General features: G+C 38.3%; 2 protein-coding genes across 2 annotated transcripts; one reads left to right on the top strand and one right to left on the bottom strand.

Moving 5' to 3' along the window:
• Positions 1-8,689: 8,689 nt before the first annotated feature.
• On the top strand, positions 8,690-11,785 carry LOC137875832 (C-type lectin domain family 4 member E-like). Its single transcript, XM_068715340.1, has 7 exons — positions 8,690-8,750; positions 9,176-9,268; positions 9,933-10,088; positions 10,274-10,447; positions 10,564-10,706; positions 10,795-10,904; positions 11,584-11,785. Exons 4-7 carry the CDS (start codon positions 10,420-10,422, stop codon positions 11,717-11,719), a joined length of 417 nt encoding a protein of 138 aa, XP_068571441.1. The 5' UTR covers positions 8,690-8,750; positions 9,176-9,268; positions 9,933-10,088; positions 10,274-10,419; the 3' UTR covers positions 11,720-11,785.
• A 3,884-nt stretch (positions 11,786-15,669) lies between these two features.
• Positions 15,670-21,274, bottom strand: LOC137875129 (low affinity immunoglobulin epsilon Fc receptor-like). The gene is made up of 7 exons (XM_068714114.1): positions 21,208-21,274; positions 20,670-20,763; positions 20,312-20,413; positions 19,535-20,161; positions 19,281-19,426; positions 18,471-18,580; positions 15,670-16,759 (listed from the first exon to the last, which is right to left on the bottom strand). Exons 2-7 carry the CDS (start codon positions 20,740-20,742, stop codon positions 16,624-16,626), a joined length of 1,194 nt encoding a protein of 397 aa, XP_068570215.1. The 5' UTR covers positions 20,743-20,763; positions 21,208-21,274; the 3' UTR covers positions 15,670-16,623.
• Positions 21,275-23,781: the final 2,507 nt, after the last annotated feature.

Genomic DNA, 23,781 nt, shown 5'->3' on the forward strand with positions numbered 1-23,781 from the left:
ACGTTTTTTTATTCCTGTTCCATTAGCAATCCGCCCACCTACTTCACCCCTACACTCCCCTGATAGCCAATGATAGATGCATGGTGGTATTGTGGCAGCACTCTCAAACCAAGCCTCCCGCCGAGATGGAGAGGCCTATGTACCATGGTTAGACCTCCGAACCATCTGTGGGGAAAAAGCTCTATCCATTCAGCTGAATTATTACAAATTGTCTGTTCATTAAATATGATTTTAATACTTTAAGAACTTCGTCATCTCGGTTATTTCTCACAGGGAGGTTAGAAAGATTTTTCCACAACATAATGTTGGCTTGAAAAATAGAGCATATAGGTGCCATAAATGGAAAAAAATCTCCCCTTGGTTTGGTCTGAGCCCTGAATGTTTACAACACATTACATTACATTACAGTCATTTAGCAGACGCTTTTATCCAAAGCGACTTGCAATTCAGACACCGTAGGCACAGCAACGGGAGCAATTTTGGGGTTAAGTGTCTTGCTCAAGGACACATCGACATGCGACTAGCAGAGCCGGGGATCGAACCCCCGATCCTCTGATTGAAGGATGGCCCTGCAGGGTTAGCTCCGCCCCCTCTGCTCACATCTTTATAAGACACAAATGAAGATGCATTTAAAGCAGCGCTACTTGACTGACCACACTTCTTCTTGAGTGATGTTTCTTAAATATTTTTTTTTTTTTTTTTTTACAATTTTTGTTGAATGCCAAGTATTGTTTGTGTTCAAACATATTTGGCTCAGCTCATTTGGTTGTCTCATGAACTAAATGTGAGGTAAATTCAGAGGATTATGAAAAACACACTAAATGCAATTTTGCACAGGCAGAGTTAATCACTACAATATACTGTACATCTTTGTGTTGGGAAGAGACACTTTTCAAAAAGTAGAACATTATTGCGTTAGCGGATTTAAAAAAGGGAAGCTGAAATGCAATTTTTTGACGGCTAAAAGGAATTATGTTGATTGTTGAAGATGACGAAATTCAGTTGTGTAACTATAATGGCTCACATCCCTTTTCTATTTTTCAATTCTCTTTCCCATCAGTCATTTTTTTTTGTTGCAAAAAGACATTTATTGAATCCATACTTTAAAGAATCACTACAATATTCAGCACATATGAGCATTATTACAGCATCAAACAACTTTGAGCAGAGAATAAAGTCACTCTCCCTTAGTGCATGTGAGCGTGCCCCATATATATATATATATATATATATATATATATATAGTCCCTTTACAAAAAAACAATAGATTGCATTTTGTGACTATTTCCCGATTCATATCATATGATTATAAACAGAATATATTTAGGTTTTGTACTTCTGGTCAGACAAAACAAGAAACTTAAACAATATTAATTGAACTATAATGAAAAATGAATTGATGAATCGATACAGTAATCAGCATATTAATCGGTACTTAAAATAACTGTTAGTGGCCGCCCTTACTGCATATATACACATGATGACAACTATTGCATAAAGATACCGTGTCCAAAGTGGTTAGAAATATCCTGCAGCCAGTTGCAAATGTAACATTTAAAAACTTTACATATGAATGACTTCCAGCCTTTTCATGTGAACAGTCAGCCAAGTGCAGCTCTGGTGAGACGGTTGCCAGAGGTATTCCTCTCTCAGAACGACAGTGACCTTAAGATTCCCACAGAGAAGTGTGTGTGTGTGTGTGTGTGTGTGTGTGTGTGTGTGTGTGTGTGTGTGTGTGTGTGTGTGTGTGTGTGTGTGCTCTCTGATTCATGCCAGATAAAAGCACACGCATCAGCTTGTGTGAAACTCAGGTAAAGGTTTTTTCCCCCTCCCATCTGTCATCGGTTTGATTTTCAGAGCATGAAGGATGATTGGCACCTGCGTCTTCCCAACATGCATGGCGGCATCCTGGCGCTCGTGTTTAACGACAACGTGTCTGTGTTTGCTGTTAAACACCTCTGTCTTAATGTCTGCATATGAAAAGGTTCAGAGTTGATTTATTCTGTAGTGCTTTGCCTTCCGTCTGAACTGAGCTTGTATTTCATTCAAGCTGTTCAAATATTTCACTTTGTACAGTATGATGTATGATTATGAATTGTGATTTTGAAGGATTTTAAGGCACACTCAATAAGGAGCAGTTTAGTTGTCGTTTTGCCAAGAGATATATAGTCTTGGCCCCTGATTCTCTCAGTCTGCAGTCTGCTTTCTACCTTCATGTGATTTTTATTTTATTGGTGCTTTGGCATATAGTGCCTTTTTATTTGTTTGTAACCTTTTTATTCCTCAAAGATTCTGCTGTCTTGGCCAAAATGTTTAAAATTAAGTTTAACTATCAATGTAGTTAGAAAAAAGGAAAAATAAACTCTGGTGTATTACTTATTTGTTCTTTCTTGGACCAGGTTTATAGTTCAGTATTTGTTTATGCACATGTCTTTTAGTTTAGATTTTTTTCATTTCAACATTTTTTAGCCATGTTAGTTGCACAGCTCTAGGATTTTTTTTGTCTTTTACAAAGATAAATACTGTATCTTGGATGGATTGCACTGAGGCTGTATTGTACACGTTCTTACGTAATGACGCTTAAGGTTCTCCCTTAAGAGTCAGTTTTGGACTCTGGGACGGTGTGTTTCCGCTTGTTACATGCATACAGTGTATTTTCAAAATAACACACAAACAGCAGTCTCCGGGACAAAAGAGTCGGAGGTGGTGTGACCCAACCGCCCTGTGTGGACTATCTCGCTCTTTATACGTCAGTTGCTCTGGGTTTTACATTGGAGTTAGTATCAGACGCCGAGTGGCACTCGGAGGGGGGGGGGGGGGGGGGGGGGGGGGGGGCACCCTTGGTGGTCCTGATTACCAGGTTGGTAACCGCTGACATTTAGCACAGTGAGATAGAACATGAAAGAAAACAGATCATTCACTACTGTAAGGATTACAGGTACTAGAACCCAAAAGCACAACTCAGAGACAAAATACAAGTTAAGTTCTTTTACTTAGTTCAGGCAGGGTCAAAACCGGGAGTGGATTTTTCAAGGTGGATTTGTTTTGCCGGGAGGCAAACAAATCCAATAAGGGGCAGGCAAAATCCAAGGTCGAATAACAGGCAGACAGGGTCGGAACAGACTGATCAGGAACGATATCCAAGGTACGCTGGAGAGATTGGCAACAGCACACAAGACAATCTGGCAAGGAACAAGTGCAAGTGAGGGGACCTAAATAGTGAGGGCTAATGAGGGAATGGGCTGCAGGTGAGATGGGGTGTGGAGGACCAGGTGAGGGTATGAGAGGTGATTGGGTGTGAATGGTAGGATCTGAAATGACAGGACAGTTAATTAAACAAGCAGACAGGATGAAAACAAACTAATATGAAGGGGAATTCGTGACAACTACAATGACCATGGATTTTTATATTTTCGGTGTAATGTTTGGATGCCTGATAAGAAAATTATCTTGCAAAGTATTCTAAATGTTGGTGCCTAATTTCCAAATGCCCTTTTTAGTACAATGTACTCTGGAAACTAAAATATTTTGGTTTGATAGCTGGAAGAAAGTTTACAAAGAAAGGTTTTTACTCTCCTCCATCAAGTTAGCATGCTCCCATTACAATACTGAGTATGTGATGCAACATTCAAAATAATGGGTTTAACTTTCCTCTATAGCGGTCCACTTTTTTACATCTTCATATTTTCTTTCTTCTTATTCACTGTATTAATTAACAATTTTGTTCAACACACCAAACAGAAAACCTGTGTGAGTCTCTTTTTTTCCTGCTTATCTCTGTGGCTCCATTATTCTCCAAACTTGCACCAATACGGAGACTTAATCTTCCCGATAAGGCACCGAGATACATTCATGGTATATGTAGCTACAAACATGAAATCAAGCACAACAAAGCTTTAATTCAGGGCTCAGAGCTATCTAATCTCTGTGAAGCAGTTCAAACAGATCAACCTGCCAGAGCCGGAGAAACACTCAGCACTCTCAGTGTTTCCTACAACAGTTCAGAGACAGCATTAAGTGCTCCACACGGAGGGAGGGATCAATACTTAAGTACAGCACAGCAGCAGAAAATCAAAACATCAACCGCTAGGAGGTCTGGCACATGTCAACTTGACAACTTCTCATTTTGAAAACGTTGACAAATGACACTTTTTTTCTGCGGTCACGTTTCTCTGCAACTTTTCCCAGAATTTTGTCACAGCTGAGGCTGATGTCTGCGTTACAGCTGTATGTTAGAAATCCCTCATGCTGACGAGCGACAGCTTGAAAGTGACTTGTTTTCAACAAAGAGTGTGTAGTTAATCCGAGAAGACGAGATTTGTGTTTTATGATGGAACGGAAGCTAACGATAACAGATTTCCATCATCCACCAAAAACTGAATGTAAAATGTATAATTGATTAGTTTGGTATTGATGACTCTATGGTCTCTTTGTGCCTTTAACAGATACAGTTTGTCCTGATTAACTGGGTAATACAAGTGTTACGGCTGCCGTTGGCACCCTCATGTGTGTTAATTGTGTGGAATGCAAAGCAGGCTGTGGCATCCCATGCCAAGGATTGGATGCCGACGTCCCGCCCAGTTCCCGGAGGAGATAGCGGATTGGTGGCCCCACTGAACGGCCAATCAGCAAGGTCACCTACAGTTCCCGCCCCAGCTCAAATAGCTGGATGTGTGCAGCGGAGCAGGGCAGCCGGACCAGAATTGTTTGAGAGCGAACCTTTGTGATAGCGTGAGGAAGCGGGCAAGGTGAAGCGTCAAAACTGACACTACCGAATGCATTTACAGTTTTTCTCAGTTGCTAAAACACTAAAACCCATTGGCTGAACAAAGATCTCAGTTGCCTGAACTCATTTAGTTACTTGTGCAGTCTGTTGTCAATACCTTAAACTATTTCACATGGTAAAACACACTTTGCAGATCTCACTTAGACTTTTCAGCAAAACTCTAAACACATTCTCAGTCTCAAAACACATTCTGCACTCTAATGCACATGTCGTCCATACTGGTAAACACAAGTGGCAACAATCAAATACAAATAGAGAACACATGTCATTGATTAAACACAATCACTCAAAATTGATTTCACTTGTATCAAATGATGTGACACAACCAATATAAGCCAGTTCAGAGAGCAAACAGGTGGTTGAAGGTGGGAAGGAGAACAGTCTGAGAATGGATAGAAGAAATAATGTGAGAGGACGAGGACGAGGACAAGTGCGTATGCGAGGTGGGCGACGAGGAGGAAGAGGAGGAGGGCAAGAAAGAGGAAGAGGACGAAGAGGAAGAGGAAGACAAAGAGTGGAAATATCTGATGAAATTCGAGCAACAGTCATAGACCATGTTATAGTCCACGGACTGACAATGAGGGAAGCAGGACTTAGAGTGCACCCCAATTTGAGCCGATTTTCTGTGTCCACCATAGTAAGGACATTCACAGAAGAGAACAGGTACAGTAAACTACTGTATTTTTGTAATTGCAAATTTACTGTACTACACTATATGCAGCTGTTTCAATAGTCATTTGTAAAGTTCATCACTGTATGTATTGTACTGCATGAATATTTTTTGTAACTGCAAATCTACTTTTTGTAGAACTGCAAGGCTGCCACATGCAGGTGGAAGGAGAGCTATATTCACTCAGGAGCAAGAGATCGTTATAGTGGGCATGGTCCTTCAAGATAATTTAATACGACTGTATAGAAATACAGGAACGAGTGATACAAGACAACACACACTTCCAGGGAATCGACAGTGTGAGCATTTCCACAATTGACCGTGTCCTCCATCATAACAGGATGCGAATGAAACAAGTATACAGAGTACCTTTTGAGCGCAACTCACCAAGGGTGAAAGAACTGCGAGCTCAGTATGTGCAAGTAAGTGTACAATCAGACACATTTACTGTAATCCAGATTGTCTACAGTACTGCCACATACTATGTGAATGACATTACTCTTCAGTACATACAATGTATGTGAATCAGAAGTGCATACAGTAGGCCTAATTGAACTCTATAATATAGCACTGTCTCTGTACAAATTACTAAATTCTACATACATTATATTGTATTCCTACACAGACAATATTTGACTTGGAATCCTTGGACAGACCCCATGAGTTAATCTTTGTCGATGAGGCAGGCTTCAATCTAACAAAGAGGAGAAGGAGAGGCCGAAACGTGATTGGACAGCGGGCCATTGTTGAAGTCCCTGGTCAACGAGGTGGCAATGTCACAATCTGTGCTGCTACCAGCAACCATGGTGTTCTGCATCACCATGTTACACTCGGGCCATATAACACCCAGCATCTTCTAAGATTTCTGGCCAATCTCAGAGATATTTTATTTGAGCAGCAGGTTCAAGAGCAGCAGGGTCAAGAGCTAAATGAGAATCCCATTCCCACCTATGTGATAGTGTTGGACAATGTCAGTTTCCACCGAGCTGCTCAGGTAAGGGAATGGTTTAACATCAATGGTCAGTTTATGACCTTGTACCTCCCTCCATACTCGCCTTTCCTAAATGCGATTGAGGAGTTTTTCTCCTCATGGAGATGGAAAGTGTATGATAGACAACCCTACACCAGAGTAGATCTGCTGCAAGCCATGGAATTAGCCTGTGGTGATATAGGTGAGGAATCATGTCAGGGCTGGATACGGCACACTAGAGGCTTCTTCCCCCGTTGCCTCAGGAGAGAAAATATTGCTTGTGATGTTGACGAAGTGCTCTGGCCTGACCCAGCCCAAAGACAAGAAGAAGCACATTGATGACATGTTGACTCCTTTGATTTGTGTCCCTTTTACTGTAGTACTGTATACTGTAGTAGGCCTACAGTGCATTGTAGGCTGTATAATGTACAATAAACAAATTGTATAGCCTTGAACATTGTGCTTTCTATTTGTTACAGTACTGACTGCTCAATAGATTTTGACTGGTTGCAGGTTCATATCAACAAAGAACAAGAATTACAGTATCACAGAGACAAAGGACACGTTTGTGAGATGCAGGGTACCGTACTGTAACAATAGGGGTACAAGGAGGAGGAAGAACAAAAGAAATTGCAAAGAGCAAAGCAGAGTAGTAATTTCTGATCAATTTTGAGCTACTGTAATAGAACATGTTTTCGTTCATCAAAAGACAATGACGGATAAATATGAAATTTGTTTTGAGATTACAAACCTACTTCTCCCTGAGAACTATATGTTTTGAACAATGTGTTTTCTATTTATTGGTGTATTGTTTACTGACTGCTTGATAGTGTATATTATTTTGATCACTTTGTTTATGATTTGAAAGCAGTGTTTGATTTTGAGCACAGGTAAAACTGTTTTGAGGCGAAAGTTTGATTTTGAGCACAGGTAAAACTGTTTTGAGGCGAAAGTTTGATTTTGAGCACAGGTAAAACTGTTTTGAGGCGAAAGTTTGATTTTGAGCACAGGTAAAACTGTTTTGAGGCGAAAGTTTCATTTTGCAAGAGGATTCAGAGGTTTTGTAAATAGTGCTTGAAGATGAGGTTTTGTGTTTACAGTTTTGAGAAAATGGGTGACCGTATCAAGAAATATGTCTTAGCAATCGAGAAAAACTGTAACACACTTTGCTGTAAATAGTCACATTAGATCCAGGGGTGCTGTGAGTATTGTATTTTCTGTTTTCCCAGTGTTTAAGTTAGTGAGGACTTTTTGTTTAACCTTTTGTGTTTCTTGTAGGGCCAGAATAGTCTTCCTTTTGAGGATCTCCTTTTGTTATATTCAGTTTTTGATTTCCACAGCACCCATTGGCCCGTTTTTTCTCATTTATCTGCTCTGTTGTTAAGTTTTCCTTATTCCAGTAATAAATATCCTTTTATACCAATTACACCTGGTTTTATGTCTATGTCCTGATACCCCTAGCTACGGGACGTAACACAAGTCAAAGTGTTTTATCTCCTTGGAAAATTTAACTGATCTGTTATAATGCTAATTTGCCTAGTAGATACTGATTTGTATTTGTATGCAATTCTGTTCTAATTGTAAAGGAAAGGTCAGGTATCACACAAAAAAACTAAACAAAACCTGATAAAGATTCACCCTCTAAGGACCATGACATTTCTGCAACAATGTTTTGTTGCAGTCTGATTATTTGATGTAATATCTTAAGTGTATGATATACTATGCATGGCTCTAGGGATGACGACGTCAGTCTTGACGGTCCATCGCTTTGGTCCAGGGTGAAATGACACTGTCATAGTCCCCAGAGGACGAACCCTGATGACTTTAGGGAGCCTTAGGGAGCCTTAGTACAATGTCAAGACATTTTGTTCTGGAACAATATATTTAGAAAGGTGGTCAGTGCAATATGGCTTATTGAATCCCGGGCCTGTAACTCATTAGACCTCTGTGGGAAGTTGAACTGCTAGAAAAAGGGAAGAAAAAAACAGAGATGATGACTGATGTCTGGAGCTTGAGAGGAAGGAAAAAACCGAAACCTTTTCTCTGTGATAATGCCTTTCTTCTGGTAAATTCCAGCTTACTTTTCAGCATTTTGGCTGAAACTTAATTGAAATCTGAACTGAGAACGTGGACATGCGGTTTGTATAGATGTTTTTTCCCCAGACCAGACAGAGTCAAACATTTTGATGAGATGAGCAAAAAGAGCATCCTGTTGTCTGCACGATATCCATTAACTTTCATTTTCGCTGTTTGTTATAAATCAGCAGCATCTTAATGTGAATGCAGTCGTATTGATACTGACTTCATCTCACCTTCTCAGATAGGTAAGTGCTTACAACTCTTATTCACTTTCACTCCAGTTTTATTAAAAGTGCTTGAGCAGATTATTATTATTACCTCATTGAAATTGAAATACTTAGATTACCTCAAGCAATTTTAATAATTTCTGTGCATGCTCCAGAGGCCAATCACAAATGGGGATTATAGATTTTGGCTCAATCCTTACAAATGATTTAAAGTCTTCCTCATGTTAGCGGCAACTTTGTACTAATTAAGCAGGATTTTCATGTAAATGTCACATCTGACTAGACTCAACACACTCAGCACAAGTAAACACAAATAACTAATCGGAGCGTACTTATGAATACTGATTCAAAAAGAGTGTTAAATGACATTAAGACTAACTTTTTATGTCTGTATGATGGTATACTTGTGGCTTTACAAACATCTATAAGTGTCTCCTCAACAGGAAAACAGGCCATCATCAGAATGGTTTTCATGGAAATGGAGGACGACACATTTATAGATAAGAACCTCACAATGGAAGGCCTCATTAGCCAAGGTAAGGTATCAACCTGAAAACACACAGACAGAATATTAAGAATTTAGTAAAACTAATTAAATATGTAAACAATGTGCTTTTGAAAACTAACCTTTTTTTGAGTGAATGCACCACCACATGTATCTATGGATGGTTGCTGTACAAAATGCAGAACTTTGCATCCAGACTCCCGTCTGTGGTTTGATTTTCGCAATAAAAGCACTTTGTTAAAGGTTATGACAAGATCCTGGTTTAGGGTTAAATGTTGTCTTTGGTGATTTGAGTCACTGCAGACGTTTTCTGTATTAAACAAGACTATAATCTTTCCCTAACCTTAGATAAGTTATGTTCATGTGTAAAACATAAAAAAGTTCTTAATGATGTATGAGCAGATGTCTTATATTTGCAAGATCGGATATTGCTTCAGAAAGCAAGTTAAATGTTTTTTGTACACAATTTTTTATTTAAACCTTTATTTAACCAGGATAGTCCCATTGAGATTGAAAAGTTGCTGTTGCATATCTGTTTATTATAATTGTCATTTCTTTGAGACCTTCAAAGGTCCAGTTAGATCCTGGAATGGTCCTTACTCGTCTAGACCCGCTAACCAATGACTCGCTCTGTCCACATGTAACTTTGTTTCACTTGTCTCTTGTTCCTAATGGTGTAACACCGGCACTCACAGACACCGACACGTACTTAAATGCAGCCGGAAGGAAAAAGACTTTGCCTTTCAATTCGGTGGATTTTCGGAGAATAAAGCAGCCCTCTAGATGTGTGATGTGTCTTGGGTTATTGTGTGCTGTCCTGTTGGCTGCTAACATAGGGCAGCTTATCTACCGTAAGTGATTTGTTTAAATCATTGAAAATACAAATTATGTATTTAGCAACTGACAACTGGTATTTAATGTTTGAGAAACCAGATGATGTTGTAGATAAACATACAATGTAAAAAAGAGACAAAAATGATAGTCTTTTCCTCATCCAAATCTAAGCAAATATTTTAAATAACTTTGCATTTCACAGACGCCAGCCGTCCAGCAGACAACACTGAAAGAGATCGACTAGAGGGAAGACTGAGTAACCTGACCAAAGACAAAGACCTGCTGCAGCAAAACTACTTTGGTTAGTCAAAAGATTGCGTTGAGATAGCCAAACAGTTCAAGGACAAGATGGTGAGGATGGCGGTTCAAGTAAAAAGTAAGATGTTTCTCAAAAAAGTTGAATCCATTCAGTATGCAGTCCTGATCAGTGTTTTTGTATTCCTCGTCCTTTTGTTGTGATATTCTGTCCCTCTCCATGTTTTCCATGTACAGATATGCCCTGTAAGACAGGCTGGAGGAAGTTCAGTGGCAGCTGTTACATTGTTTCAACCGAGAAGAAGAACTGGACGGCAAGCAGGGACGCCTGCAACGCAGAGGGAGCAGATCTGGTCGTCATAAACAGCAGGGCTGAGCAGGTGACGAAGAAATTAAGATAAAGAGAGTTATGACTGAAAGAATTTAGCATATTTAGGTTTTTGATCGTTCCTGTCTTCTCACTAACAGGTGTTTGTCAACGGGTTACTGACATCAGGCCTAACTGCCTGGATCGGTCTGACCGACGGTATTAAAGAGGGGACTTGGACGTGGGCGGATGGGACTCCAGTCACCACAACGTAAGCATTAATGGCAGAGTGTATGGACTAAAATACCTCATAGGATCATCATATTAGACGACACAACAATTTGACGTGTTTCTTAATTAATCATCTTTTCCTTTACTATAGCAGGAACTCTGCATTGCTTTTGTATTCCATTTTTTCATTATTCATATCCTTTTATTGTAGTTTTTTGAAGCAAATCAATAACTCGAAAAACAGCAAATGAAACTGAAGCACAATTCATACAGGACTAATATTACCTGCAGTTATTATTAGTAGTTATTATAATTCATATCAAGGATCAGTGGTGATTTTCAACTTGTATCATGTTGAAGACAGAGGTAACCTGATAACAGTCTTATGTGAACTGAACTCTTATTTTGTCAAAATCTGTTTTGGTTTCGATCCTTCGTGAAACAATGCAGAAGTAGAAAATGTGGAGGAAGGTTTTCAATGCATTTCGTCAAAACATACAGCACATTCAGCTGAAAGGTCCATCGGGAGCTGATATGCTGTCAAACGTAGATATTAGGCATCATCATGTGTGAATGTGTTTCAAAACATGTAGGGGTGGCGATGGAGTCATTTAAAAAAAATGACATGACCACATGAGGACTCCAAATACTATAAGCAATTGGGTCAAAAAATTTGGTTACAATCCCAGTTTGGATAAAATGAATGTCTCCATTATCAGGTACTGGCAGGCCGGCCAGCCCAACAGCTACGATGGGGAACAGGACTGTGGAGAAACTGTGCAAAGATCATCGGGAGTGGGAGAGTGGAACGATGAAGGCTGTCATTTTGATCAGATCTTTATCTGCGAGCAGTAAGATCACAATGACTTCCATGATGTTGTGTGGCTTTGGATGGTGGTTGTAATATATATCTTCAATGTTTATTTCTGGTGATTTATTATGTTATCTTATTATTAACATAACCCATGACTCTCATTCCATTTTTTTCCAATTGTGTATTAATCCGCAGCTGGAAATAGTCCCCAACAAATTCACAATTTACTCCAGTTTAAGAAACATTTTCGAAAAACTGCAATGCTCTACTGTTTGAGAATATTTAAGTGTTTTTAATGATAGTATATTTGTGTCTATTTTTCACCACTCTGTAATAAATACATGATACTGGTGAAATCCATTGTTGTGTATTGTGTTTGCAATGGGCAGAGTTGATTACTAAGCAGTTTTCTCTATAGCTAAATGGTACTATAATGTTATAGAACTTGAATATTTCTTAAAATATTAGAATACGAGCTTCATTAAGATGCCTTTTTCTGTTAAGGATTACAGAATATGCACAGATACTCATATTTACTACAGAAGAAACAGGTTGAGGCTGCAGTGGAAATGAGTCACAGTTTTAAGATCTACGTAACGCTGCAGATTGACGACTGTAATGAGTGGATTTGGTGTTTTGCATCATGGGGACATTTTGAGAATAGCTGGTTGTTCAAATGATTTATCTTTTACCTGGTTCCTCAAGTAGCCTTTGTTGGGGTCAACTCGCAGATGTCATAAACAGGTAATAATAATAATCTAGTTTAGACAAATCTGTGAACACCTCCTGGCCTACTCCCCTTTGTAAAATGGGCTTCTGTTGCCTAGAAACATTTCCTTTCTTTTTTTGCTATGTGCAGACTCACACAGCAATCAGGGTACATTTTGATATCAAGCCTGCACATTGAGAAAAGGGCTTGAGCTGAAACCTTTTGTGTTCTTGTCACTCTTCTGAAAGTACTTGGGAATTTTTTTTATTAATTGCAGGAAAAGGTGAGTAGAAACATTGGAATCAGAAAAAAACAGGTATATGTCCTTAAGAGGAAACGGGTACGCTTTTTCTGCATACCATGTGTACGATACAAGATTAAACAATGTGTAACAAAAGATCAGACTGAACGCTCATGCTTCATGCTCAGGAGCAACAATGTCTCCGACGACGAAAGAACTGATGATCCGTAACCAAACTTCCGGAAAGCTAAGGAAGGGAAACTGACAGTCTTTTGTGAGTGTGTTTTTTAGTTTTTCAATTTGGTCAATTTTTTTAACGCCCTTTATTCCCCATATTTATGGATTTAAGTCTTTTTTTGGTGGTCACCTGTATTAGTTAGTTGATGTTAATGGTAAAACATACTGAAATATGTAATATCATTCATAAAGCATAAATCAACTGACCTATTACAAACTTTATATCCTGATATTCCCCCTGATTAAAAATATATATCCACAGTGAAAGGTGATTGGAACTGGGTAGAATACATTATTAATGTGGCAAAATGAATTTTAGAAAAAAATAAATATATATGACTGAGGGTAGAGGTTGGAAAAAGTATTACAACAACCTCACAAAGCAACCTCAGCTTTAACTCAAGGAGTTAAATCAGTTCCTCTGTTGAAGAACACACACACACACACACACACACACACACACACACACACAGCAGTCATTGCAGAGGTGTTGCCTTGGATTGCATCATATCATTCAGGTATTGCTGCTACCGCGTCCACCTCCACTCGTCACCCTGTTGCAACTGATGACAATAATGCACTGTGTGGTGAAGCCTAACCAGAGTGGCTTCTGAAGTGGTAGGAGGCAGACACGCGACACTTTTATTTACAAAAGTGCCCTGCTACATGTGTAACCAAACATATATAGAAACAAAACAAACAAAAGGTTAACTTAGCTTAACTGAATAAACTCAACTCATCATAAAATAACTTAATCACGTGCACACAGCTACACACTGATGTTCCTTTCTCTTCCTGTACAGTCAAAGTCATCTCGTTATATAGAGCCTTCTATCAGCAGGCTCTAGCTCCTACCATGAGTAGAAGTGACAACACTTACTGACTCCAATAGTGAATGGACACAAGCTATTCCTTACAGCACCCCTTTAGGTAGCCAACAGTTGTATATAGTTTACAATTTGCTATACACTCACACCAATGTAAAACAGATCATAACTAACCTACAAACATATCTATACATACTCTATTCCCCCCTGTAGTTGGTCCGACCCTCTGACATCACTGCTGACATCATCCAGAGTATAAATAAAGGAAATGATTGGGTGCCTCCTCTAACCTCTAGAACAGGGGTTCTTAACCTTTTTCACCTCGGGGCCCAACTTTTCAAGTACAAAGTGGCCTGGGGCCCATTCAAATATTAACACTGTATTGGTTTAACTAATTGATCTCACTCTTGGTTTGATTTGTATTCGATAACTAAATAAAATTCACTTACAGTTTAACAAGCAAAAACCTTGTCAAACACAGTAAATGACATGATGCAATGTGATCATCACATTTATTTATCATGTGTATGTACAGGGGTACACAGGAAGTAACATAAAAAGGTGATGGAAAACCTTGGCACAAGAGTTTAACAAAAACCAAGAGGATAATATAGCTGCAATTAGTTACTTTTATTTAACAGGATAGATGAACAAAAACAAACCAACTAAAAAATGGAAGCGTGGCCATCAGGGTCTCAAAGGCCAAAACAAGAAACAAAAACCCCCACGCTAACTGGAAAAGAAGGTCAGCTGGCCTACGGAAAACAAACAGAACAACAATACTGAACTCCCTAACTAGTCACAAAAACAAAAGAAAACGTTACAAAATAAAAAAGGCAGAGAACCCCTACAAAGCGTCCATTAAGTTTGAACACCAGCACAAATGCTCTTGGTAGCAGCAACGGCAAACCCACAGCTCCACGGGCCAAGAGTGAACAAACGGGGGAGAAAGAACACTGGATCTGGGGGTTAATATGCAGCTCCACTGATGACATGAGGACTCTCAGGTGTGGGTGCTTCAGTGATCACCAAGGGGCGTGGCAGACTTGAAAGACAAACAGAGCTCTCTTTTAGAAAAGAGGCAGCGTTAAGTCAGGGGGCGTAACAGACAGTAAAGGGAAGAGTGAAATCTGGACACTGCCAAACCGGTTCCTGACACGCACAGTTGTTCAAGTCCTTGAAAGGATTCTCACTTTCTTGAGTCCATTTAACCTTTATTGGGCTGGATTTGCGAGTCATGTCAGTTAGTATTGCAGATCTTGATGAAAAGTTTGGGATAAGTCTGCGATACCAACCTACTAACCCCAAGAATGATCATAGCCTCCTCTTGGTGTTAGGTGGTTGTGAAGCTGCAACCTTTCCTACCTGAGGACAGATGCCTCCACCTCCAATCACATAACCAAGGTACTGGACCTCTGGCTTAGCAATGTGACACTTCTTGGCATTGATGACCAGACCAGCACTGTGGATGCGTTGAAAGACATCAGCAAGATGTTGCACATGCTCCTCCCGGGTCCGGCTGAAAATAACAATGTCATCAATGTAGGCTGCTGCGTAGTCCTCCGCTCCTCTCAAAACTTCATCAACCAATCTTTGAAATGTTGCTGGTGCGCCATGTAAACCAAAAGGCATCATTCTGAACCTGAACAGGCTGCTGGAAACCCTGAATGTTGTTAAGTCCATCGAAGATTCAGTTAAGGGCACTTGCCAGTACCCTTTACACAGGTCAAGGGCTGTTAGGAAGTTGGCATTTCCCAAGCGCAATCAATTCATCAACCCTTGACATTGGATAGGAATCAAAGCCAGACACAAGATGACAACTGCCAAAACTCCAACTGCCAAAATTCCAAACTCAAGGCTTTCATACGTCAGTCTACAAAGCAAACGTAGCCGTCACAAAGACTACGTCCACTTTGTATGATGTCAACTCACACTCTTTCACTAAACCTAAGTGCTTTTGTTTCCTAAACCCAAAACTTCCAGAGAAGACGAAAGTTTATTTTCTTACAATTACATTTCATTTTTCACTCTTGCACAGCTAAAGCGACAACTTTAAGTTAACTTCTACTACTACTACTACTACTACAGATAATGTGTGAATTTCGTCATTATCATTGGATTTAAATGAAAAATAAATAAATAAAGACATTTTCAGCACATAATGTCAACATTTTTCTTGAGTTATTTTGATTGAATTTATTATAAACAAGTAAAATGAGAAGATTGTTTCTCTCAAAAAGGGATTCATTTTGCCCTCAAACACAAACAGTGATTTGTTTTCATATAAAGATTGAATTTTAGTTGCCTGCAGTTGCTTGTAATCATTACAAAGTGAAGTAAATCATTAATGACATATGCAAATGTCCTATGAATGTGCTTTGACATTATTTGTCATATACATTGATTTTCAAACATATGAACTAATCAAACTGATGCAATTTGCAAACATTTTTAAGGCCATGCCAACGGCCAAATAAAACTATCGGAGAGTATTTATACATTAAAAGATAAATATGTTGTTTTGCAATCAAGAAATTCAAATTCCCAAACATCAAAACGTAATCATCCACTAAATCGTACATTTATTGAAATTCTAACATTGGTATACAACAAGATCTACTTGTCTAAAATCATTAAAGCTAAAAATGAACAAACATTAGGATTTGGCTTGAGGCAGACATCTCAGAGAGAGAGAGTAGTTTTTAGCAAATGTTATTCAAACTGGAGTGAATGGTGTATTTGTTGGGGACTATTTTCACCTGTGGATTAATACACAATAGGTAGTCTAGTGAATATGTCTGGCTGTAGGATGAGTATGTGACTCAAAATAAACTCCAGTGTTCAGTAGAATAATTTCATTAAAGATATATACAGTATATATACCAGGGCCAAAGCCACACACAATCATTAACTGGTTAAACCAATGTGATCTTATTGCTCACAAATATATTTCTGAACATAAGAACAGGTTTCATCGTTCCACGTTTCCACTCCCGATGACCTTTGCATAATTTCTCCACAGTCCTGGCCCCCTTTATGGCTGTTGGGCTGGCCGGCCTCCCAGTACCTGATAATGGAGACATGAATGTTTTTTTACAGCACACAGTTTTTGTTTCTCAACTGTTCTGACTGTTAGTTTTTGACCCAAACGGTGACTGAGGAGATTATAACCCAATTTGTCTTTTGATTATAGTCAAATTTACAGCACATCACCTCCTGATAGATCTTTCAGCTGAATGTGTTGTACTTCGTGGCGTAATGCATTGAAAACCTTCCTCCACATTTTCTACTTCTTCAGTGTTTCATGACGGATTGAAACCAAAACAGATTTTGACAGAAATTAGAGTTCAGTTCACATAAGATTGTCATCAGGTTACCTCTGTCTTCAACATGATGCAAGGTTAAATTTACGTCTGATCCTTAGTATAACTGTAGTCTAACAATAAAAGAGTTTAAACAGTAAAAGAAATGGAATATAAAAACAATGTAGAGTTCCTACTATAGTAAAGAAAAATATGATGAATTAAAACGTCTTGAGCCCTTGCCCTACTTTTAGGCTTCTGCTCGAAAATTGCATAGCCATACTAAAATGAGTATATTTCTGCAACTACAACTAGTATTTTAATAATTTTGGTGTAATAAAGGGAACACATGAGAGATTTGTTCAGATGTGTAAATATCAGTATATATGTTACTGGTTAAGAGTAAATGAAGATGGCACACAGCACAAATTGAAAATGTTCAGGTTCGCCTTAAAAAAAAAAGCACTTTCAGGATATTTATTTCTTAGGAATGATGTAGCTTGAAGGATTAAACCTCTCCCAGATCGTAGCACGATATGTGAACAGTCTCTGTGCAAAGTCCGACTTTGATAAAGTGAAGCACAAGAAGATTAGAGAGATTTTATTATAGAGATTTCAGACGAGGTCTACAAAATTTAAACATTTATCCGCCCCATAAATCCGCCCCCCTTTGCACGATTTTGGTCATTGACACCTCCTTACAACGCGTTAGAGCCAACCGACTTGAATAGAGAACACGTGGAGATGATTGACAGCACTGTTAGCCAATCAGAATCAAAAAAGTGCCGGCCATTGTGAAAATCTAAAATCCAATTTGCTGAAACTTAAAACCCTCCCTGCATCCCGAAAAGAGACGGAAAGAACGAGACCTCTCGAGTCAGACGCAGGGCATCCATTGAACGCATGGAACAGCAAAAATGAACGGAAATATTTCTCTTTTCACTGGAAAACGACAAAAGTAAGGTGCAGTTTATGATCATAAATCAATAATGCGGATTGTGTTGCTGGTTTGATATGCTCACAACTCAGTGATGGTTTGTTGTAGCGGAATATGTATCGTATGCCCCTAATCCTCAGGTTGCTGCCATTGTTTTGAGCTAACGTGAGTTAGCACAGAGCTAGAGGCATATATGTGGCGAGTGCGTTTGCCTAAGGGGCGCTATATGGATTTTGATATTTGTAATATATTTAGTTTTGTTTGAGTTGTGTTTGGAGTGTGTACAAACAGCTGACATTACTTTGTAGCCCAGGCTCTGCAGTTTAACCAGGTAGGCGACATCATTATATTCGTTACTGATGAGTGAGTGCATTTGTTTGGCATTTTGTGTGAGTGAATTTTTGGATGAACACGTGAGCCCCACTGAGGAGGGGGGGCTCTCGGGTTCAACAGGTTTTAAGAAACACGTCCAATTGTTGTGTCGTCTAAAATCATGATCCTATGAGGTATTTTAGTCCATACACTCCATTAATGCTTACGTTGTGGTGACTGGAGTCCCATCCACCCACGTCCAAGTCCCCTCTGTAACGCTGTCAGTCATACCGATCCAGACGTTTAGGCGTAATGTCATTAACCCGTTGACAAACACCTGTTAGTGTAGCACAGAGAGAAGACAGGAATAATTAAAACAAGAAATTATTTAAATCACTGTTTTCATTGTTTTCAACTTTTATGTTATTGGTTACAGCACCTGACAAATGTCAGCAAATTTATTATAAAACACACAATAACAGACGTTTCTTCTTCTCTAGTTTCTACTCCATGCAAAACTATCCACCACATTATTACATTTCTCACTTACTGTACTTTTGTTATGGAAAAAAAACATGTCAACCCACAAGCTTTCACTCAGTCCTTCTGGTTTGTTCTTTATCCTCATTCATGTGTCTACAACGTATCTTCATGCAACGGTTCGTATGATATCTTAGTTAAAGTTATTCCTCAATTTCCGTGCGTTTTCCTCCAAAAGTCCAGCAACACATGTTCATTTCAGAAGTCTTTCAAAATCAACTCAGATTTAAGCAACAAAACTGCTTAGTTAGGTTTTAAAAAAGGTTGTGGTTTGGGAAATATTAACTATGTAAGTTGCGTTACTACTGATTAAAGAAAAGTGTAAACAAGTTTTGAAAACTAACTTTGTTGATCTACATAGTAAAAATAGTATGGATGTTACGTGACAAATAAATCAACGTTGTTTCGTCCCACACGCGGCACTATTGGCAGTCTCCTGTGTGAACAACATGTTTTTTGATCTCTCCCAGTTTATTCTTTCTTTCATTTCGTCTCACCTGTTCATCCCTGCTGTCTATGATGACCAGATCTGCTCCCTCTGCGATGCAGTCTTCTCTGCTCAACGTCCAGTTCTTCCTCTTGGTTGAAACAAAGTAGCAGCTCATCTCGAACTTACTCCAGCCTCTCTGACAGGGTCTGCCAGCTAGTTGGAAACATGGAGAGGAACAACATATCACAAAAGGGCTAAAGATAACACAGACTGCTATTACGGAACAATAAATCAATCAAACTTTCATAATACATATCTCACCTCTCACTTTGTTGATCTTCTTCTCTAACTCATCTTTAACTTTGACCAAACTGTTGTACTTGTTCTGTAACTGCTCTTTTTCATTCTGCTGAGAATTATAACTGGATTGCAATCGATCTTTGTCGTTCGTCAATGAATTGTACCTGATCTGAAGGTCGTCCTTACTTGTACTCATTGTATTGTAGCTTATTTGCAACTGATCTTTGTTCTTCTTTAATGAAGAGTAATTGCTCTGTAACTGATCTCTGTTTGCTCTCAGAGTAATAGACAAAGTCTGGAACTCATCTTTTTCTCTTTGCAGGTTTCTGTAATTGGTCTGTAGCTGATCTTTTGTTGATGTCAGATTATTGTGACTCTTCTGCATGTTATTAAAGCTCGTCTGTAACTGATCGCTCTCTCGTTTTATGGTGTTGTAACTTGCTTGTAGCTGGTTGTTCTCATTTGTCAGATTGTTGAAACTGGCCCTGAACTCATCCCTTTCAGTAGTCAAAGCTGTGTAACTCTGCTGCAGCTGGCCTTTTTCTTCAGTCAGGTTACTCAGTTTGGCCTCTAACTGTTTTCTCTCTGCAGCTGAAGCATCATAACTGTCCTGCAGTCGGACTCCTTGAAACTGGCTGATTATCTCATCTGTGAAATCAAAAATACATTTTAAATAATTGCTTAGGTCATTGGATTTTGTAGAAGCTCATTTCTGTCACCTGGTTTCTCAAACATTACATGTTGACAGTTACGTTACACATTATTCCTACTTTCAGTGACAACAAATAAATCACTTACAGTAGATAAACTGTCCTATGTTACCAGCCAACAGGACAGCACACAGTAACCCCAGACACACGGTCACACATCTAGAGGGCTGCTTTCTTCTCTGAAAATCCACTAAAACAAAAACACAAAAACAGTTAAATGTAACGTCTCACAGATTCACACTGATAGATTTCTGGAAACCTAAAAATAAAAGCTTTTATGAACTACTAATACAAAGCAGCACCAAGGGTATTGATATGAAAAAGATTATTCTTTAAATATTGAAATTGATCAACAGTTTAGTAGCACATTGTTAACATAGTTTATTAGGTGTATCTAATATTCTTAATATTCTGTTTGTTCATTTGTTTTCAGGTTGATACTGTACCTTTGGTAACAAGGCCTTCCTTCAGGAGGTTCTTATTGATATAAAAGCTGTCATCAATTTCCATTGAATCCATTCTGATAATGGATTGTTTTCCCTGTTGAGGAGACATTTATTTATTTTTACTATGTTGACCAACAAAGTTAGTTTTCAAAGCTTTTTGACACTCTTCTTAAATCAGTATTCATAAGTACAATCTGAATAATTATTTGTGCTTACTTGTGCTTGACAAAATTTTATATTTAAAGTGTTGAGTCTAGTCAGATGTGACATTTTCATGAATAACCTGCTTAATTAGTACAAACATTGCTTTTAACTAAAAGAAGATTCTAAATCATCTGCAAGGATTGAGCCAAAATCTATAATCCCATTTGTGATTTGCCTGCAGAGCGTGCACGGATATTAAGATTGCTTGAAGTAATCCAGGTATTTAAATTTCAAAAAGATTATTCAATATGACAGGAATTTGATGGAATAATAGTCTGCATAAGCACTTTAAAGAAAAGTTGAGTGAAAGTGAATAAGAGTTGTAAGCACTTACCTTGCATCTGAGAAGGTGAGATGAAGTCAGTATCAATACGACTACGTTCACATTAAGATGCTGCTGATTTATAACAAACAGCGAAAATGAGAGTTGATGCATCATTATTTATCGGGGAGAAAACAGGATGCTCTTTTTGCCCATGTCATCAAAATCTATCTAAAATGATTCAAAAGAAAAAACTGTAAATCACCAGATGAGTTTCGTAATCACTTGTTCTATGTCAGGATCCGGACTCTCCTCTTCTGTGGTTTCTCTTCTCTTTTCCTACAGATTAACTTCCCACTGTGGTCAAACGAGTGACAGTGTTCCACATGACTGAGATACAGGGTGAGTCATATTGAAAAGTGCCAAAATGCAAGCTCAGCTTTGTTGTGCTTGATTTGAGATTAACCCTCGGACGTTGGAAGAATAATGAATCTACATAGATTATGTCTACAGAATTACATGCACATGAAAAAAGCAGTTGTCTGCAATGAAATTAAGATGAGTTTTTGCTCCGTTTGATTGTGTAAAGATGAATTCACGTCTCTAAACAGGGGCTTTGTTTGTAAGAGCGTAACCTGTCACTTGACTCAAGTGAGTCTCTTGTCACGTGACTCGTTTGTCACTCGCTAGTCAGATGAGTTGTTAGTCAGTCAAGTTAACATAAACCAGGTGGCAACCTCCAGTTATGAAGAGTGAAGCCAATGCGGAAGTGTCTACAACTTGCTTTCTCTCTAGTGTCCATCAGGGGGCGACTCCTCTGGTTGTATAGAAGTCTAGTCTAAAATGACTCTACTTCTCTCTTGATTTATTCCCTCAGTAAACATTGTAAACATGAGTTTATGGTCTCAATCTCTAGTTTCTAGTCTTCTCCAATACAGCATCATGTTCGTTTAGTAAATTATGGTCCATTTAGAGTCAAACAGACCATAAAGCAGGGAGTTCAGAATTAATTTTAAAATTGTATTATTTGTTTTTGAGTGTCCAAATGGCGCCTCCCCAGTTTATCTGTCTGACCTGCTGCAGCCCTATACCCCACACCGCCCACTAAGGTCTCTCGACCAACAGCTTTTAGTTGTTCCTTGAACAAAAATGTCAACCCGAGCTGACTAGTCCTTCTCTGTTGCTGCCCCTAAGCTCTGGAACAACCTTCCTCTTCATATTAGGTTTTCATCAACCTTGCCAATGTTTAAAAAACGTTTAAAAATCAAATTCTTTTCCCTGGCATATCACCTTTGATCTTAACTTGGCACTTTTGTGTGATTTTTGTTTGTCTTGATTTTAATGTCAGTTCATTTTATTATTCCTGTTTAACTGCTTATCTATGTGCAGCACTTCGGGCAACCTTTGTTGTATTTTGAAATGTGCTATACAAATCAATTTTGATTTGATTATCATCGGATTTAAATGAAAAAAACTAAATAAAGACATTTACAGCAAATTATGTCATAATCTTTATTTCGTTAATTTTCTTGAATTTACTATAAACAAGTAAAATGAGAACATTGTTTCTCTCAATAAGGGATTCATTTTGCCTTCAAACACAAACAGTGATTTGTTTTAAAAAAATTCAAAGATGGAATTTTAGTTGCGTGCAGTTGCTTGTAATCATTACAAAGTGAAGTAAATCATTAATGACATATGCAAAGGTCCTATGAATGTGCTTTGACATTATTTGTCATATACATTGATTTTCAAACGTATGAAGTAATCAAACTGATGCAACTTGCAAACATGTCTAAGGCCATGCCAACGGCCAAATATAACTATAGTAGAGTATTTATACATTGATAGCAAAATATGTTGTTTTAAAATTAGTACATTAATATTCACAAACATCAAACTCTAATCATCAACTAAATAGTACATTCATTGAAATTCTAACAATGTCATACAACAAAATCTACTTGTCTAAAATCATTAAAGCTAAAAATATAACAAACATTAGGATTTGGCTGTCTTGAAGCAGACCTCTCAGAGAGTCTCTGTAGTTTTTAGCAAATGTTACTCAAACTGGAGTGAATGGTGTATTTGTTGGGGACTATTTTCACGTGTGGATTAATACACAATAGGTAGTCTAGTGAATATTTATGGCTCTAGGATGAGTATGTGACTCAAAATAAACTCCAGTGTTCATGAACGTGAAGGAATACAATTGATAGCAGAATCTAATATATATATATATATATATATATATATATATATATATATATATATATATATATATATATATATATATATATATATGTATAACAACAGTCCAAAGCCACACACAGTCATTAACTGCGTAAACCAATATAATCTTATTGCTCGCAGATAAAGTTATTTTTAGAAGACCAGCTTTCATCGAGCCACACTCCCACTCCCGATGACATTTGCTTAGTTTCTCCACAGTCCTGGTCCCGACCTAAAATGATTAAGATTAAGATTGCGATTGCTTGAGGTAATCCAGGAATTTAAATTATAGAAAAAAATTAAATTTGACAGGAATTTGATGGAATAATAATCTGCATAAGCACTTTAAATTAATCTGGAGTGAAAGTGAATAAGAGTTGTATCCACTTACCTTGCATCTGAGAAGTTGAGATG

The sequence above is a fragment of the Cebidichthys violaceus genome, unplaced genomic scaffold (assembly GCF_023349555.1).
Source record: "Cebidichthys violaceus isolate CVI_PGR_0920_01 unplaced genomic scaffold, fCebVio1.0.p SCAF_2, whole genome shotgun sequence".
NCBI classification, from domain to species: domain Eukaryota; kingdom Metazoa; phylum Chordata; class Actinopteri; order Perciformes; family Stichaeidae; genus Cebidichthys; species Cebidichthys violaceus.

Bases quoted from the DNA above. Each gene is read 5' to 3' on its own strand.
- LOC137875832 (XM_068715340.1), top strand. From the start codon at position 10,420: ATGGTGAGGATGGCGGTTCAAGTAAAAA. The intron at 10,448-10,563 runs GTAAGATGTTTC...TTCCATGTACAG, and splicing joins GATGGCGGTTCAAGTAAAAA to ATATGCCCTGTAAGACAGGC. The intron at 10,707-10,794 runs GTGACGAAGAAA...TCTCACTAACAG, and splicing joins TAAACAGCAGGGCTGAGCAG to GTGTTTGTCAACGGGTTACT.
- LOC137875129 (XM_068714114.1), bottom strand. From the start codon at position 20,742: ATGGATTCAATGGAAATTGATGACAGCTTTTATATCAATAAGAACCTC. The intron at 20,162-20,311 runs GTAAGTGATTTA...TTGATTTCACAG, and splicing joins CATAGGACAGTTTATCTACT to ATGAGATAATCAGCCAGTTT. The intron at 16,760-18,470 runs GTAAGCATTAAT...CTCCATTATCAG, and splicing joins GGGACTCCAGTCACCACAAC to GTACTGGGAGGCCGGCCAGC.